We start from the raw sequence: 17,469 nt of genomic DNA, 5'->3' as shown, positions 1-17,469 counted from the left end.
GATACACTGTTAGGATACAATGGCTAGAGGGAAACCAGAAACACTTTAGGCTGGAACAGAATAAACTTTAACAATGGTTATAGAAAATTTACTGAAGTGACTACACCTATTAACTTGTATTACAAACTTGAATTTGACAATTAACTTCAGTTAGGCAACAAATAAAATGTGTTTTCTCCTAAGCAAAAAATAAAACATGTCTTCTGACAACAGTTAACGGCAGCAATCCACAATGTCAGAGAAAACGAAAACTTCAGAAAACGAAATTCATGCACTGCGTGGGGGCTGAGGCCAGCCTCGTAACTAAGACGACAAAACGACTTACCCAAGCAAGAGCAGTGTCTTCTGCGGGAAGCTAAACTCATGCAGCGGTTTGCTCCCAGTCGTCTGCTCAACACCTACCAGGGTGTACCCTTCACTTCGCTTCCCGGGTAGGTATTCTTTCAGCTGGTGCACTTTCACCTAAGGTACACAATGTAGGTGAAAGAGAAAAATGGAAAAACAATAGATTGTAGGCAGCAAAAAGACGCCTAAAATTGCTCTTCAGTTCTGTGCATTGGTCAACCAACATGTGAAGAATGGCATAGGCCGGTGACAGCTACGTGCTTTTTTTTTAAAAAACCTGCAGCCATTTGAGTGCGCTTATGTATTCACAACTAATACTGCGAGTTTAAAACATTGACTGGCATTACATCACATGATAAGAGCAAAAAAAGGTTCAGACAGGCTTTAATTGAATAGATTTTGCTAATGAGCAATTATGTATAGCACAAAATCCACTAGATGAAGAAAATTTTGTAAAAAAGCAGACTATCATCCACCCAAAAGTGGCACAAACCTACAGAAAGAAACCCACGTAGGTTCCTCGGAAAGAAAACTTCACAGATGATGAAGTGCTGAAGATCTTCAGAACGTGTTCTGCAACTGCAAAGATTTTCTTTAATCTAAAAAAAAAATAAGGACACATGGCTTTTCTTTGCAGCTTCATGCTACTGTCAGGTGAACAACTAATTTCCCTTTCAGATTTTTAAGACATTTTCCTCAAGTCCTTAGTGATTATACACAGCTTTTTCTCAGCAGTAAATATTACATAATCTCTTTTTAAGTAGCAGCTTTCAAACGGGGGAAAGCACAGTCTTCCCAAGGTAACATTGCTGTAGACTAACCTCACTTATGGTGATCCACTTTTCAGCCGAAACGCTGAGTCCTTGGAAGTTCCTGTCTTCAAGGTACTTTAGCGAGCCTACCACAAACTCATTCACTCCGAATACCTCACAGGTCCTGCATAAACCTGCAAAGGTAAAAAAAAAAGAAGAATATTGTTAAATTTCTCGACAAAAGAATGTTTAGATCACGCATGCAAGCAGTTGACCGATAGATTCATTCGCTCATCCATTCATTCATACAAGGTGTTTGTCCCAAACACAGCCGTGAGATATGCCGTAACATAGGGCTCCATGTTAACTTTTACCGCCTGGGGTCCTTTAACCTACACCTAAATCTAAGTAGACAAACGTTCTTGCAGTTTACCCAAATTGAAATGCAGTTGCCACGGCTGGAAATCGAACCCTCAACCTCCAGCTCAGCGGCAGAATGCCACAGCCACTGTGGCACTGCAGCAGGTCCACACAAAAAAAGCATTAAAAGTAAATTGCGACAAGGCAAACTGTAATGCCAACTTTAGCAATGCAGTCAGATTGCATGATTGCACGAAATTTGAGAGCAAGAACCGGAATCGCTGGCAATTGAACAACGAAATCATGTTCACAATAATTTCGCAAGCCTGACAAGAACTCACCACCCAAGTTGGGAATGCGGTCGATCAACGAGGCGACAACAATCAGGCCATCACCGGTCTTCTTTTTTGGTACACCGAGGTCCCACATCAGGTCGCACGAGGCCAGCTGCTGCTTCCAGGGGGTGATCTTCTTCTGGTAGTCTTCCTTGTCGAGAACCACTTCAGCCTCTGCGCGAGTTCCTGCATCATTTTCATCGTCAGGCGCCAAACTTACTAACTGCTAGCACTTGCACATCACGATCATCATCAGCAGCCTAATTTGCATACATTGTAGGGTGAAAGCCTCTTCCAGTGATCTCCAATTACCTGCCTTCTGTCAGAGGCCTACATTCCAACGCCAGCAAGTTTTCCAATCCTCAGCCTTCCTCGACTGTGTTTTCCTTCTTGTGGCACCAATCCTATTACTATATTACTATTACTATTCTATTACTTTATTATAACAGACCAGCAGGTCTACACATTGCAAGGGCTACCCATGACTACTAGACTTACTGGTGACATGAGCTCAACGGCTTGTTTTTGATTGCTGAAAGCGTCTCTTGCTAACTGAGAGAAATATGATGACCGGCACCTGTTCATTCCAGTTTCTCGTGAGAAAACATTAGAAAATAAGAATGTTGAAGTAGAAAATCAGCATTGCTGTGAACTATCTGACATTGTCAAATAGTGCTGTTGTTCTCTTGTTTGTGCAAGAGATATGCAAACAAAATTCATTAGCGACGCGTTAGCATTGAAGGGTGAAGGCTGTGCTGCACGAAGGCGAGGTGCCTTCTGGAAAAAAAAGTTGAGGGTCTCACGCAAGCCACACACACTTTAACTGTGTTCGAGCTGTGTTTGAACGGCGATTCCTGGAAAGGTCTTAGTCAGAAGGTCACTCTCCGATTCTCAGTGTTTAGTTCTGATGCTGAAGACCCCCACTCCCCCATCAGAGAACCTTTGTTTGTTTGTTTGTTTGTTTGTTTGCTTGTTTGTATCAGCAGAGGAACAAGAGAATTACTGCCTTGAAACGCAAATAAAGTTCGTATTACCACACACAAGGTGGGAATAATTTTGAGGGCCAAATGGAAAGCAGGAGGGTGTGGTACCAGGTGTGACAAAGAGAGTTGTTCACTGTGAAATGTGTACTTGAGTATCATGCATCTAAACAACCACTATTACATGAAGATAAAATAATATTATCACATTATATTTTACCCTTACACTTACGAACAATGGTTGATGCTGTCACAAAATGAAGACATTGTGAGAGAACTTAATGCCAAAGAACAATAGTGGGAATTCACACATCACCCACACTCTAATACAGTATAACCTCGTTCATAAGCCTTTGCAAAAGAAACATGAGAAAAGACTTACTATCCAGGAAGAAGTATGATCCAAAGTCACTAAAATATTTGACAGGCTCAACTGTAGTTGATATATACGCAATGCAAAGCATTGCGAGAATCGCTGCAGCACGAGATGAAAACACATACAGAGCTCGTGCGACCCGGAGCTACTCGAAACGTGCATTGTTTTTGTGGCTTCTGCGAGCTTGCGTTCGTGCTCCTCAAATTCAGGCTGGGTCAGCAGCTTCTTCGACCGGTGCATTTTGGCGGCAACTTGCTCCGCCCACTCAGTGCAAATTGATGTGGCACGAGTCAAGAACATGCATCAAGCTGGTGGGTTACGAGCAACTAGAGACACCCACTGTCGCTTTCCTATTGCATAGTATTTTAAGACAGCGACGGGGAACCCAAATGAAATTGAGCTGCTCGGTGACACTGGCATACGATAGGCTCGTGATGCCACCGGAGCGAAACATGACGCTCACTTCGCACCGCCTGCAGTAAGGGCCTGCAGCAGGGGACAGCAGCGCATTTGGGCTGACGCCCACTCAAAGCACGCAGTATGCTTCCAACACCACTACGTGCTGTGAAACAGATAGGCGAAGATACTTATCGCCACAGGGTTGGCGGCGATAGTTGGAAATGCGGCGTGCGACGACCGGGGAGGAGATTTGCCAGTGCTGGAATACGAAGCTGAGTGAACGCTGGCAAGCAAGTATTGCAGCGAAGCTGCCGTGGCGGGTGGCTAATGTTCTTGATTGTGCACGCCTTGCACCTTTTCTTGTTTACATGGAAACGGTGACCACAAAATGTATCACATGATCGCAGTTTGGCGACGTACTGAACGTAGGTGCCGAAAGATAATGCTTTCCGGGAACATGTTAACAGGAAAAAAAGAAGCATGACTGTACTGGGTCATTTTCTTTGTTGTCGATCACGAACGTTGGCACCGGGAAATGGTACGTAACAAAATCATATCTACGAGGCTCTACTGTGTTATAAGTTTCATTTTATTTGCATTATCATTTCTGAAAAGCACTTGTAAAATTGTCAGCTTCTTGGCCAATACCTCATAGCAGGTAAGAGCAACTGTTCGGAAAGAAAAAAAATGTACCTTCAAGCCAATGGCTGGGCTTAGCAGAGGAAAGCCGGTCATCAAGGTTGTACAGTGGCAAGGCAAGTTTCTCAGGACCCACGGTGAGGACTTCTTCAAAGACAGTGAGTGGAATGAATTCCCTGTCCGTGAGACCAGTCAGCCGAGGAAGGTCGCAGAATATTGTCTGCACCAAGAAACGGTCCCACACTCATAAAGCACAACTTCACAAATATATTTGTAAAGTGATATTTCTTCAAAGATGCCCTTGTTCACAGATGACTGTCGTTTTTCGCCCAATCATTGACGTAACTGATAACCTAGCTTGCCAAACGGATTTACTAAAATCAGATAAATGGTGTAGTTAATGGACAGTGGTTGTGAATACTAACAAAACATCTTTGGTTTCTTTTCATAAACAGCATGAGTACCAAAGATATAAATATTGTCTTAATGGCAATGACATAACTTCACACTTTTGCACAGAGTACCTTGGCATTAATATCTCCCATGACATAACTTGGACAATGCACATAACGAAAATTAATAACAACGCTACTCGACCTTTAGGTTACCTCAAGTGCAACATAGCACAGGCCTCCCCTTCTGTAAAACTACTAACTTAACACTCTTATCCACCCCAAATTAGAATATGCTGGCTCTGTTTGGGATCCTGCTGAACACATTCTAACCGATCTTACTGAATTGATACAAAACCGTGCCATTAAATTGATATACTATTCTGATTGCTCTTACACTACTCACGTAACTACTCCCAAAAGAAAAAGCATGTCTACGAAGTCTTCAAATACACCGCAAAATCGCAAGGCTTTCACTGTGGCATAAGTTTTTTCCATGCGCTATCCAACTTGTTCTGTCATCAATGCAGTTCACCGCATCTCTCAACACACCAGTCATGTTGAAGCTGCATACCCTGCCCGTGCGCGCACCACCATTCACTTTCAATCATTTTCATCAAGACAGCCATTGACAGGAACAACCTTCTCTCAAACGCCATTCTTCGTTACAACCCAGCTCTCTTCAAAGCCACCTCTGAGTCACTTTTTGTCAATGTCAACTAACCTGTTTTTTTCACCCAGCCTCATGTAAAAAAACCTTGTGTACATAGTCCTTGAGGTATTGTCAATAAATAAATAAATAAATAAATAAATAGACATACAGTGAAATCTCGACAATGTGATTATGTTTGATTACATACAAATTCCTAAATAACCGATTTCTTTAAAAGCCAAAGCGAAAATCCACTATGTAAAACATACAAGCAGGTTTCCCTTCGGGCTCTGCTAGATAACATGACTGAGACATTGCCAAAATCATTCAAACACTGGTTGAATACAACGCTGTTTAACAAATGTGACAGGCATGTGCAATCAATGTTCGCCACGCTCCATACAACTTTCAAACAATGCTGCCCGCTTTCATTATTCTGATGCACAGCTTGATCTCGGGCAACGTGAGCAACGACAACAGCACAGTGCCTCCCATGTTCATTAAAGGTCTGATTGAGGGTGATGACCACCACTGCTTCCCATGTTCGGTAAGGGTCTGCTTAGCAACATTCACCTCTTGCAAACGTGTGTCAGGCCCCTCTGAACAGATGAGTATATCGATTCCAGTCAAACATTGGGAAGGGTTGAACATGCATGCTAACTTGCAAGAGCTGGAGTTTTGTTTACATTTGTTGCGACACCCTTTGGAACTTCTTCGACAACTAAATTAAATTAAATTAAACTATGGGGTTTTACATGCCAAAACCACTTTCTGATTATGAGGCACGCCATAGTGGAGGACTCCGGAAATTTCGACCACCTGGGGTTCTTTAACGTGCACCTAAATCTAAGTACACGGGTGTTTTCGCATTTCGCCCCCATCGAAATGCGGCCGCCGTGGCCGGGATTTGATCCAACGACCTTGTGCTCAGCAGCCCAACACCATAGCCACTGAGAATCCACGGCGGGTTCTTCGACAACTAATAACTGCATTCTGCAGCAACTGCATACAAGGGCAGCACTTTTTATTGGAACACGTGAAGGAATTTGTGCACACTTTTTCGTAGTGTGAAGCGCTCGGAGGATGGCTGCGTGCGGTTTGCTTGAGTTTAGTAAATCTAACGGTGATATTGGTGCAGAGTAAGAATGTATTCTGCCTGCGGATGACCAGCAAACATCGTTGGATGAGAGCATAGAAGAAAATGACGATGATGACCCTGGAGAAAATGGTTGCTGCGGTGATCACCCACATTATGCTGACTGGAAACTGTAAATTGTACAAGAGCCACAGGAACAAAAAAATTTTTGAAATAAATCACTTTCTACGTGTTCACACAAGTGTCCGAAAGACTTGAAATAGTTCTTGGCCACAACGACCACAAAGTGGGTAAATGCTCGTGACCGCAAAAGGTTAAAGAAGTAAAAGAATACAAATGTGCATCAAGAACAACACTGCTCAACAGTCGCATCATGTCAAGTCATACAAATTTCTCTTGATATAAGCACTATCCAGAGTGCTGGAAATTTGGTATCATTGAGGTAACACTGTCGCACTCAAATTGCAACGTCAAGATTCTCACCTGAAGTGTAAGGTCGTCAACGGCATTGAAGTCCTTGAAGTAAAAATCCTCCAGGAGCTTTTCAACATTTCTCGACCAGTTGCTGAAAACGTTCAAATCACTAGTGTTATGAAGCTGACACGTAGCAGGAAGAAAACCTTAATGGACAAGATGGTCATTTATAAAGAAAAGTGCATTCACAACAGATAATGTAAGCCAAACATGTGCCGCGACAACAAGGTAAAATCTTTCCAGAGCATAAACAATCATGGTCGTGGGTGGATATATGCATACTTTTATAAAGTGCTTCTATTGCTAAGCAAACAAATGTAGCGTATCCTAGAGAATACGCTGTACTTGAGATACATATAAACTAAGTTTTTATTATCATTTACTTAAAGGAAACAAGCTGGCAGCAAGTCATAACTACTAATCTAGTACATGGCATGCCACAACGTTCAATTCCAACGTACATACTGTTGGCGACAAGTGAAAACGTGAATGGGAAAGCAAAAAGAACACCTTTCACAAGTAACAACTTGATAGTTATAATTCATGCAAGTAGCTTCACACTGCTACACACCCAGTTGCCACATACGATCCAGGCCCCAAACTAAGCCTACAAGCTGAAATAATACCAGTGTCACAAAAACCGGCGAAAGAAGGGAATAAAATAACACATTCTATACAGGCCTAACTTGTCCACCTTTCATTATGTCCATGACAGCACACAGTAACACACATATATGCCTGGAAAACCTAATGAGCATATGTGTTTAGGCCACTAGTGTCCCGACGACTTTCTTGTAAGGTATTGCCTAGGCTTATGCGAATATCAATTTCTTGGTTCGAAGCGAAGTCAACGCAAATAGTAATTAGTGTCAAATCATTTCAACGTGAATAGTTCAAACAGTTGTGGGATTTGCATAAAAAATTCACATAAGGGCAGATGTTGACACACCTAAAAAGAAAAAAGAAAAGAAGCTGGTTCTTGCCAAAAAGGAAACAGGTCTACTCTGGAGTCACTTTATTTTCAGAGTGCCGTTAATCAGATATTTTCACACTAAAATGAAGTTCAATAGTATTTACTACAACTCCAGCAGCACAGAAAATCTGTTGGCAGACTCTCGCTCACTGCTGTGCTCCAGTCTATTTAATATTTTGTAGTTGAGGCCACAGGAGCACTTTGCATTCGCCTGTTATACAACGTCATGATGTTGTGAAGTGTGAACTTGACTGCGCGACGACGGCAGTTTATGTTGTGTTGAGTAAATTCAGTTTGATACCTTCCATCGGCACGCAAGCTTGGCCCATTCCATTCTGCACACAAAGGCAAACTTAATACGCACGCTCACATTCTCTTGCGGCCCTCAGTCTAGCCCGCGTGCATGATTTGTGGGTCGAACACCGATTACCGGAAAACTTCCTGCAATGGTTTGCCATCCATCTACCTTGACTGTTAGGCCTAACCAGCGGTGTTTCACCAGGTGTCTGCCACCAAAGTCATGGTTTAGTGCTGGATTGACGCAATTATATTTACATATGCCATACGGCCTCTGGGAATATGTTTTAATATTCGAACAAGTGCAGAAATCATTTGGCACCTGTAAACGAATTTGTCTGTCTTGTCTTTATACGATACAGCTCGCCAAAGCTAAAGCTGTCGATTACGCATGTTCTAAAGTTTACCACATTTTGCGTGTAAACGCACCAAAGTTGTTTTTTAATTAATGGTAAAATCGGGGCGCGAGTTACATGCAAATTTCAATTTGAGGTGCGACTTCACGGCATTGTGGCGCGTGCAACCATGAAACCACTTTTAGGGCAAATTTCACCGCCATCATCATCGCCAAAGACATGGGGAACAGAGCCGCTGGCCCAATATACGATGTGAACGATTGGTGTATCTGCAAACTGAGGCTGTATTAAGAAATACTTGAGTGTTGTATGCAGTTATTTCCATGAGCTGTACATGCGAACTGTTTTTTTGTTTTTGTTTTTAATTTCGGGGTGATGTTTTGGGGTGTGGAAAAATACATATATTAATTTCATTTCAAATGCTTTGAATATTGAAATTCAAGCCAAAGCAAATATATAATAGCATAATATTCGATCAAATATTAGAAAATATTGAATATTCCCAGAAGCCTAGTATTATCCTATTGCAACCACATCGTTATCGGACTGCACTCAGCCATAAAGTCCGCTCGGAGCTTTGGGAATTGCTAGGTGGCACATTTTGTCACCAAAAAAATCAAATAAGTACTACAGCACCAATTTGCCCATATTAAGAGGGGCACCTTCGTGCAGATTGCCAAATTACAAGTTCAGACAAGTTACTCTTGAAAGTTCTAACACGGAAAGCAAAACCAATGCCAACCCAAGTAAAACAACTTGTGCAGGAGACCTGAATGCACAGCTCACCCCATCTGAACGGTGCTCTTCAGACACGTGAACAGGGCAGCATACTTCTCCGTAACCGAGCTCAATCCGTGCTCTTTGCTCCAACGTGAAGCTAGGTGAAGGGCCACCTGAAAGTACCCGACACGGCACGACGCTCCACGTTGAGTGTCTAAGCAGGCAAAAGCACCGATAGGCGAGGGAAGTTGGTAAGCATTCGTCGTGATTAGAACGTTGAAAGCACCAAAAGAAAGCACGCAGACAGAGGGGCAGAGGAACGGACGAGACAAGTGTTGCAATAACAACTGAACTTTATTGAAGCACCATGGACAAAATAGTAAAAAAAGAATAAATAAGGAGCGTTACTTCAATAAACTTGTTGTTAGTGCAGTGCTCGTCTTGTACTTTTCTCTGCCCCTCTGCCTGTGTCCTCTTTCGTGCTGCTTTTCCAACATTCCAACCACGTCAAAGTAGAAAAAGTTGAGAAGGAAGAGTATGAAGTACTCAAAAAATACAAAAATAGAAGTCAGACGCTTTGCACGTAATTGTCTACAGCCACTCTTGCTGAAGCCTTGAAATCAAGTGACACTGAAGCCATCAAATCAAGTGATGCTGTCTCAGTAAAATGTGATAGTAGGTCTTCACCTACCTTGCACATTCTTTAGGACACTGCAGCCAAGACTGCAGCAGCATTACAACAAAATCATCGTGTCTCAAAAGTCAATGCAACGCCAGCCAAAACTGTAGCACCAGCTCACGGCAGCCACAAGATGTGCAGATGCCAAGATAGAAAGTGTCCAGTATAGGTATGTCCAGTCAACCAAAGAGGAATTCTATGATCATTGAATGATGGACGATGACTTGGCATAAAAGAACAGTTAGATCATCTGCCCCAAGCGATGCAATGTCCTTCACTTTTGTAAAGTACAGTAAGCCAAATTTGGTCTAAGTTGCACTGCTTTTTCATGCCCCAAAAGGCTGAGAGCTACACCATGATGACTCGGTGGGCAGCTTTTAGTTCTGAGTGTGACACAGCTGGAATCCAAGCTTTGGCATGTAAATGAGATTCATGCTAATGTTATCAGACACGTTGGTTCAGCTGTTAAAAGAAATTTTTCTTTCAAAGAAAAACTAACCATGAAGCTGTTGTTACTCTTCACTGGAATGTATAGATGCAAAATATTTTTTTCCTTACTTGGGCGTACACCCTTGCATTGAAGTGCTGCCCCATGCTCCAAGGAAGCACAGCAGGAAGAAATTCCAGGAGATGTGACTCCAGTTCGGTCTCAGGATCGAGGCAGGCACCCAGGTGAATGATAATAGCCAGGAAAGAACACACGCTTCCTGTCCTTTCAATACCTGCCTGTTTTGGAGCGAAGTCAAGGTAAAAAATGTTTCAACTGACTGCCTCTGAAGATTAATAGACAAGCCCATATTAATATGCAAAGCTTAAGTCTATTACACTGGCCTCTTAAACTTTTCTGCTTTTTCTTTTTCTGCTACTAAATGCTAAATACATGAAAGCTAGCAAACATTGCAATGCACAGACACACCAGCAGAATAAAGCACACAGAAATGTGATCGCATCATAGCACGTAAAACCTGGCATGGCCACACTGACTGGCGACTCTCACGTTAACAGTACCGTGACAACACCCGATTTTGCGCACTCCCACAGATTCTCCCCCACTGGGATCCCCGTAGCTGTAAACTGCGACGATTCCTGGCGGAGTCGAGAAGGAGCAGTAGTTGTTCGCAGTGCTTGTCCCCGTGAATGAATTGAAACAGCCAGTGACACACCGCAAGAAAACTGCCACGAGACCAGTTCACTCAGCGACAAAAAATGTTGCCACTCACCCATTTTTGCACTATCTATTGTGCGACCAGTGGCATGCAAATGCACGCTTTCTTAATTAATCGGTGTGGATATACCTACATACCTAAAGGTGCAAAACAGTACGGTGCAGTACAGCACCATGCAATGTGGCACAAGTAAAGTAGACGGGGAAGTACTGAAACCTTCTGTCCTATCAATGTAGCAAAGAATCAAGCTATCCACTCACTGCCTCTTAACCTGCCGTTAGCTAATAAGGCCGTTTAGCCTAACAGCAACTAGCGGAAAAAGAAACAACTGTATATAGATAGTACAACGTACTATCTGACTGCGTGCCACAGGAACACCTTAAAATTTCTCACCTGTTCCATGGCAGGAACCAGCTTTGCACGAAGTCGTGGTGTGCGGAGCAAAATAGAGACAGCCGTCCACTCCAGCAAGCAACGAATCGACGGTTGTTGGCTGTCTTCAACGAGCTCTTGAAAAACATGTTCCAGAAGTTTTTCAAACATTTCCTGTACAAGAAAGAAAAAAATTAATTAAAGGTCAGCAAAGAAATAAAGAAAATAAAAATCCATTGTCTACGCAACCAATTAACAGAAAAAGAAGTCTAGCCAGGCAGTGGAACTGACAAGGCACCTTGCTGCTGATGTCCATTTAACTGTTGCTGTTAAGTGTTTTCTTCCCTTTTTTTTTATTTCTCTCATTTCATGCAGACTCATAATAATGAGAATGTACACTATGATTGTTGGTAAGTGCCTTGCTAACAGTATCCTCGATTACACACACAATTCTGAAAATCCCTCTGATGTCTCACAAAACTTCCCTTCTACCCCCTTTTTACTTAAACTACAACCATCAAATTCCCCCTCCAACTCTCACAAAAAAAGAAAAAGTAAGAATGAAAATGAGAAAGCTCTACACAGAAAATGACTAACTTTCATGTCATCAACGAAGCGAAACAGACGTGGACAGAAAACACATATGTACTGAGCATGCATGACAGAACTGACGCCAACTTCCAACGGTAAGTTGGAAGCTGGCGCCCGTCCTGTCACGTATGTGTTTTCTGTCCACGTCTATTTGGCACCCTTGATTTCATGAAGTATGACACACCAATTGGTCAAAGCCAAGATTCTGCATGACTAACCTCCGGTGGCTTCTCACCGTGAACCACAACCAGATGCGTTGAGGAAATTTTGCTCGTTGTAACAGGATGTTGAGACAATTTGCCACACAAGAACAACAAACTTTATTAGACAGCCTTAGTTTAGCAATTGCAGTTCGATCCACTGAGACCCCATTCACACCCCAACAAGTTGCACACAGCCGTTTAGTGAGAATGGCAGCGTGCCGGTAGTGGAAAGCAGAATGCCGCCCTTGCTCATCTGTGAAGCCGATAAACCGAATATGATGGTGCATACACTTGGCTTCTTTGTTTTGTCACCAAGCTGACCACGGAGAGTCATGGTGCTCGTTGCTGGTGCAACCGCCACACTGGCACACCACCTACCAGTTTACCAGTTCTGCCTACACTGGCAAATTAAAAGCTGCATTGCGAGCGCTCTGTCAGGTGGGCGTTAGTGCATAGCAGACAACAGAAATATTGCAAGCAAGTTTATTTCTAATTCCTACAGCCTTTTGACGTCATGTTATTAACAGTTTGCGAGACTAAACCATCTATCGATCGACCTCCAATATAGCTTCAGTGATTTTCGAAGTTTTTGAAACAAAAGAAGCATTTGCGTAGGTCGGCTAAATCGAATGCCAAATATACATTCAAAAGAGACAAATAGAACAGGTACATTGAATGTTTGCCGATTTGGTGAGAGTGCATTGTCATGTATTTTGTTGTCGCATAGACTTCGACGTATTTGCTGCATTGTTTGTTGGCTGGAATGTGCCTTACAAATACGAAATTTGTCATAGCAGCATTACAACCTTAAAGGTGTTCTAGAATTTACATAAGACCCTTCAATAAATTTAAATCATGCAAAATTCACACTGTGCATATCAACAATTTAGTTTGTTTCCATTTTGTTCATACTTTTGCATCCAGTACTTTTAACAAAGAACAAGCCCCCCACCCAACACCCACCTCAGTGCCACCTTTCCTCCCTCAGAAAAGCCAGCAGCCCCATGGATAGCTTGTGTTGCCGGGACACGCATTTATCGCAAATGTGAAATCAACACACTTCCTTACAAAGCCCGATCATGAAAGTCTGAGCAGTGCAAACTGTACGGTACGCAACGTTGCTTGTTCTTAGCAACATGAAGCGATTGAAGAGGCTTACCTCGCTCAAGAGATGCAGAAGGCACAGCTGAGCTTGCCAGACCCTGTTCTTAATTCGATGGATCGTCGAGTTCCCAAAGTAGCGCTTCCGCGTTGAGGCAACCTTACGGTCGTACCTTACCAGGGCCTCCGAAAGCTTAGCTGGGGTCTGGACAGATGTTTTCTCACTAGAGCTTAGCTGGATCAGGAAGGCAATTCCCAGCGCTCGAACTTCAACGTCAGCTTGGTGTTCACTTGGAAGGGAAAAGAAAAATGATACAGAAGTTCAATGAAGTAAGTTGGCATTGGTACAGCATAGCCTGGGCCACGGTATGTACCATGGCAGTCACAAGATGCACGATAAGAATAATTACTAATATTCAACGCATACAGTCGACTCTCATTAAAATGAACCCTGACAATCCGACAAAAAATGACCGTTTTATCCAAAGTCCATAATATTCTAAACACCTCACTTTCGATGCTTTGGTCATGATATGTAACAACGTTATTGCAAAGAGTGAGTGACAAATGTCCAAAGTAAAAAACAAACAAAAGTAAGTCGCAGTTTCACCCAAGAAGCGAAGCATCTTTTGCAATAGCAAAATAGTAGACCACTATGAGAAGTAAGGAGCGCAGTTTTATCGGCAGTGTAAAGTTGTAAACATTCGCTCACTGACTAAATTAACAAGAACGGTGTCACGCGGGCACAGGTAAACATGAACACACCTCGCTCGATGACCGCGAGAAGTTGCTGTCGAAACGGAGTGAGGGAGCGCGGTAGCAGCAGCGAGCGAATTGACCTTCATGCTGTCTCTTGCTTCAACGCGAAATGAGAGCACAGCGCATATGAAGCCCGTCACTGGGCACACTTTGTCCACATTGCAGATCACTTTCAAGATATGGTGAAGACGGTGCGCTTCCACCCCGCCTTCCTCCCTCACACACGCAATATTGAGCCGCAATCGTCAGCTGACCTTCACAAGTCAGTTGTCAGCCCGCACTGACATGGCAAAAGTCCGTTTTATATGCCCAAGCTAGACAAAAATTGCTGCTAATTTCCTCCACTGGAGCCGACAGTCCATTGTGGCACGGTCCACTAAAAGCAAACTTCGTTGCATTAATAAAATAGGTAGAGCAAACCAAGGTTTAAATATGGCCCATTGTATCCGAGAGTCTGTTGTACGTGAGTCCGTTGTAATGAGCATAGACTCCAATTACAAGTATCAATTAAATGACAATCTATGATTACCGAATACCAAATATGTACTACAACACAAACAAGCCATTAAAGTTAAAAATGCCAACCTTCGCAGCAGCTGGTTGACGGACAGGGCCTCGCCTTGCGCGGTCACAAAGGCCTCAGAATCAAAAACAATCCTGTAAGAAGAATAGACGGAGTGTAATCAACGTGCAGCATGCAATACATGTCAGAAGAACAGTCCTCATCTACCAGTTGTACGAGATCTTCAACTGTCAGTTGTACAATTATAAACCTTTCAGATAATCGCTTCCTTCCTAGGATTTCAAGAGGTTTGTTGAATTTAGGCTGGGAATTATAGATTGCTTTCGGTAACCAGCCGCTTCAGTTCGAAACTAGCACAAAATCACACACGACATAACGTGAAAGTAATGCCACCAGAGTCACAGTCCCTCCGAAACGCTTTTGATGACTTAAGGAAAACGAACAGGCAAATGATGCGAAGGATGTAGAAAACACAGTATCATGACTTTCACTGCTGCAAATCATTCGCACGCTTTGCTTTCAGGATCTTCTCTGCCATCTGCAGCTGCCTGAACATCTGCCACACTATGGGTGTTCGTACAATGCAGTGCATATAGAGCAACACCTAAAAAAAAATGGCTGTGGCTTAGCTAAGGTTAAGCCCAGGATGCGAAGCATACTAGCCTTTATTTTAGTTGTTGAACCACTGTTTAGCCTGGTGAACTGCTGTTGCTTGGCTATATTTGGTTCGGCTAGTAGAAGAAACAACTCATGCGTTACTCTGCTTCGCCTTCAAGAGTGGAACGCGACAGCGTTCCCGTCGACCCGCCAAGGGGTGTAAGACAATGGTCTACGGTGCAGCGACTACGCGCCCCGCATTGGACGCGGTGAGCGTCGAGCAACGCAGCGTTCGGCGCGGCAACGAAGTGTGCGCCTGAGCAAGCGACGCACGCCTGAGCCTTAGAAACTGCTCGTTTCTAAGGCAACACCGCATTCACTAGAGGCGCCTTTGTACCGCTTTGAAGCATCGTACTCGTGGCTCAGTGGTAGCGTCTCCGTCTCACACTCCGGAGACCCTGGTTCGATTCCCACCCAGCCCATCTTGCAAGAGTTGAGCCAAAGCCACCTAGAAAAAGCGCAGCTGCTTATATACCGCCGCGACGCCGCGAGCGACGGCGCGAGTTGGAGCCCCGTTTCTCCTCTGTCGTGACGTCACGGTGTCACGTGGTATTGAAGGCGACACCGCTGCGCCTGAGGAGCTGGGTTGAGCTCTAGTAATATGCTTCGCATAAAAAATACAACTTAGACAAACTGTACTGTCAAACAGTAGGCCCAACGTTACAGCGCCTTTAAAGTGCACAAACCACATTTCTGTGACAAAATAACAGATTGATAGCCAATCTAGTGGGTGATGGTTTCTCATAAGAATGACAGTGCGATGCGAGAAAAGAATGCACAAAGAACGAAGCTGTCCTTTTTTGTGTTGTGCTGTCAGTATTATAAAGAATTATTCTGCAATTCGATCTCTAAAGAGAATTCATATTTCAAAGGAGTACTGGCATGACATTTCAGAATTGTATTATTATTATTGTTGTTGTTGTTGTTGTTATTACCTGGAAGGCTCTGAACATTGGAAAAACTGCTGTCAAGCACCAGAATACCCTACATAATTTAATTTAATAATTTGTTTCTACAAAGCAGGTTCTATTTTGGTACCTGGGATGTAGAAACATCATGAATCACTGGGTCACTCTGTTCCTATGATTGCTGTAGTTGTCATGCACAAGTTCAGCCAAAAGAAAACATGCACAACACTTCTGTGCATGTTTTTTTATGAGCAACATCATCGTACCCAGCCTTATTGCTACATGACGTAAGCATATTTTGCTCCGTGTCCTGACATCACCATGATTTCGGTGACACCAGGTACAGCTTTCTGAAACAACTTCAGTACCAAATTAGAATGTTTCCCCAACCTTCACATTTACTAAGTATCACTATTTCATGTGCGGGAAACATGTGGCAGAGTTTCGGCAACTTTGAAAATATGTGTAACTAAATTATTGTGTACAGTTATGTGTGTCAATACAGTTCTTGTGCAGTTATATGTACAAGTACAGCTATTGTGTACAGTTATTGTCTACAGTTACACATGTAAGTACAGCTACTGTCTACAGTTATAAGTGTAAGTACGGTCATTGTGTACAGTTATATGTGTAAATACAGTTTGTGCAGTTATATGTGTTAAGTACAGTTATTGTGCAATTGTTTTCCTGGGCTAGCGCTTATGTGAACAGTGCTTCCATTGGTGCAGTGCATTGTACTACTGCTTTGTAGAGACCTAAAGAAGTATCGCCAAACCCACACACATGTGGGAATCAATGATAAGTGAACCTTTGATGTTTACTGAAGTGTCTTCACCTCACTTCTCCTTTCTTCACCGCTCTGCAGTTCAACGCCCCTCACTCAAGCATGCTCTAGTTCCATTTTCTTGACTTCACACTCAGCTGCTTTTGTTGCCAATTTATTCACTTCTTGCCTCTCGTTCCACTCGCCTCTTTGGGCAGCCACACTGCGAAACATAACCACACTGGGAGGTGGGCCGGCGATGTTCACACACCCAGTGGCACATGCCCAGTTTCACACACCGAGTTGCATGTAACCAGTGGCCTAAGTTGTATAACGGACAAAACAGCGGCAGTCAGCGCACCCAAAACGGGAAGAAGAGGCACAGAAAGCTTCGCATTAAAATGAGCCACCCGACACAGATACGCGAGGAAACATACCGTTGGTCCTTGCGGTAAACGGGTCCGTATGTCAGAGCCTTAACCATGACATCCAGTTGGCTATCCATCAGTATCACGCTGCCCTTCCATACGTCTATCAGTTTTGCGATAAGGGTGCAGAAGACACCAGGCATCACTTCTCCCAGATCCAACAGTTCGTCAAG

General features: G+C 43.3%; 1 protein-coding gene across 1 annotated transcript in view; it reads right to left on the bottom strand.

Moving 5' to 3' along the window:
- The window catches only part of LOC126533601 (probable methyltransferase TARBP1), a 24,896-nt gene extending 7,427 nt beyond the window's left edge, over window positions 1-17,469 (bottom strand). Inside the window, exons 1-11 of the mRNA XM_050180766.2 lie at window positions 17,306-17,469; window positions 14,603-14,674; window positions 13,317-13,548; window positions 11,385-11,537; window positions 10,384-10,551; window positions 9,213-9,319; window positions 6,810-6,891; window positions 4,241-4,406; window positions 1,799-1,978; window positions 1,167-1,291; window positions 326-462 (exon numbers count right to left, since the gene is read on the bottom strand). Of these exons, the coding sequence (XP_050036723.1) occupies window positions 326-462; window positions 1,167-1,291; window positions 1,799-1,978; window positions 4,241-4,406; window positions 6,810-6,891; window positions 9,213-9,319; window positions 10,384-10,551; window positions 11,385-11,537; window positions 13,317-13,548; window positions 14,603-14,674; window positions 17,306-17,439 (1,556 nt within the window). The 5' untranslated portion in view covers window positions 17,440-17,469. The remainder of the gene's footprint in view (window positions 1-325; window positions 463-1,166; window positions 1,292-1,798; window positions 1,979-4,240; window positions 4,407-6,809; window positions 6,892-9,212; window positions 9,320-10,383; window positions 10,552-11,384; window positions 11,538-13,316; window positions 13,549-14,602; window positions 14,675-17,305) is intronic.

Source organism: Dermacentor andersoni, chromosome 7 (genome assembly GCF_023375885.2).
Source record: "Dermacentor andersoni chromosome 7, qqDerAnde1_hic_scaffold, whole genome shotgun sequence".
Taxonomy (NCBI): domain Eukaryota; kingdom Metazoa; phylum Arthropoda; class Arachnida; order Ixodida; family Ixodidae; genus Dermacentor; species Dermacentor andersoni.
The sequence above is the reverse complement of the archived record's forward strand: the minus strand, read 5'-3'. Positions and strand labels throughout refer to the sequence as shown.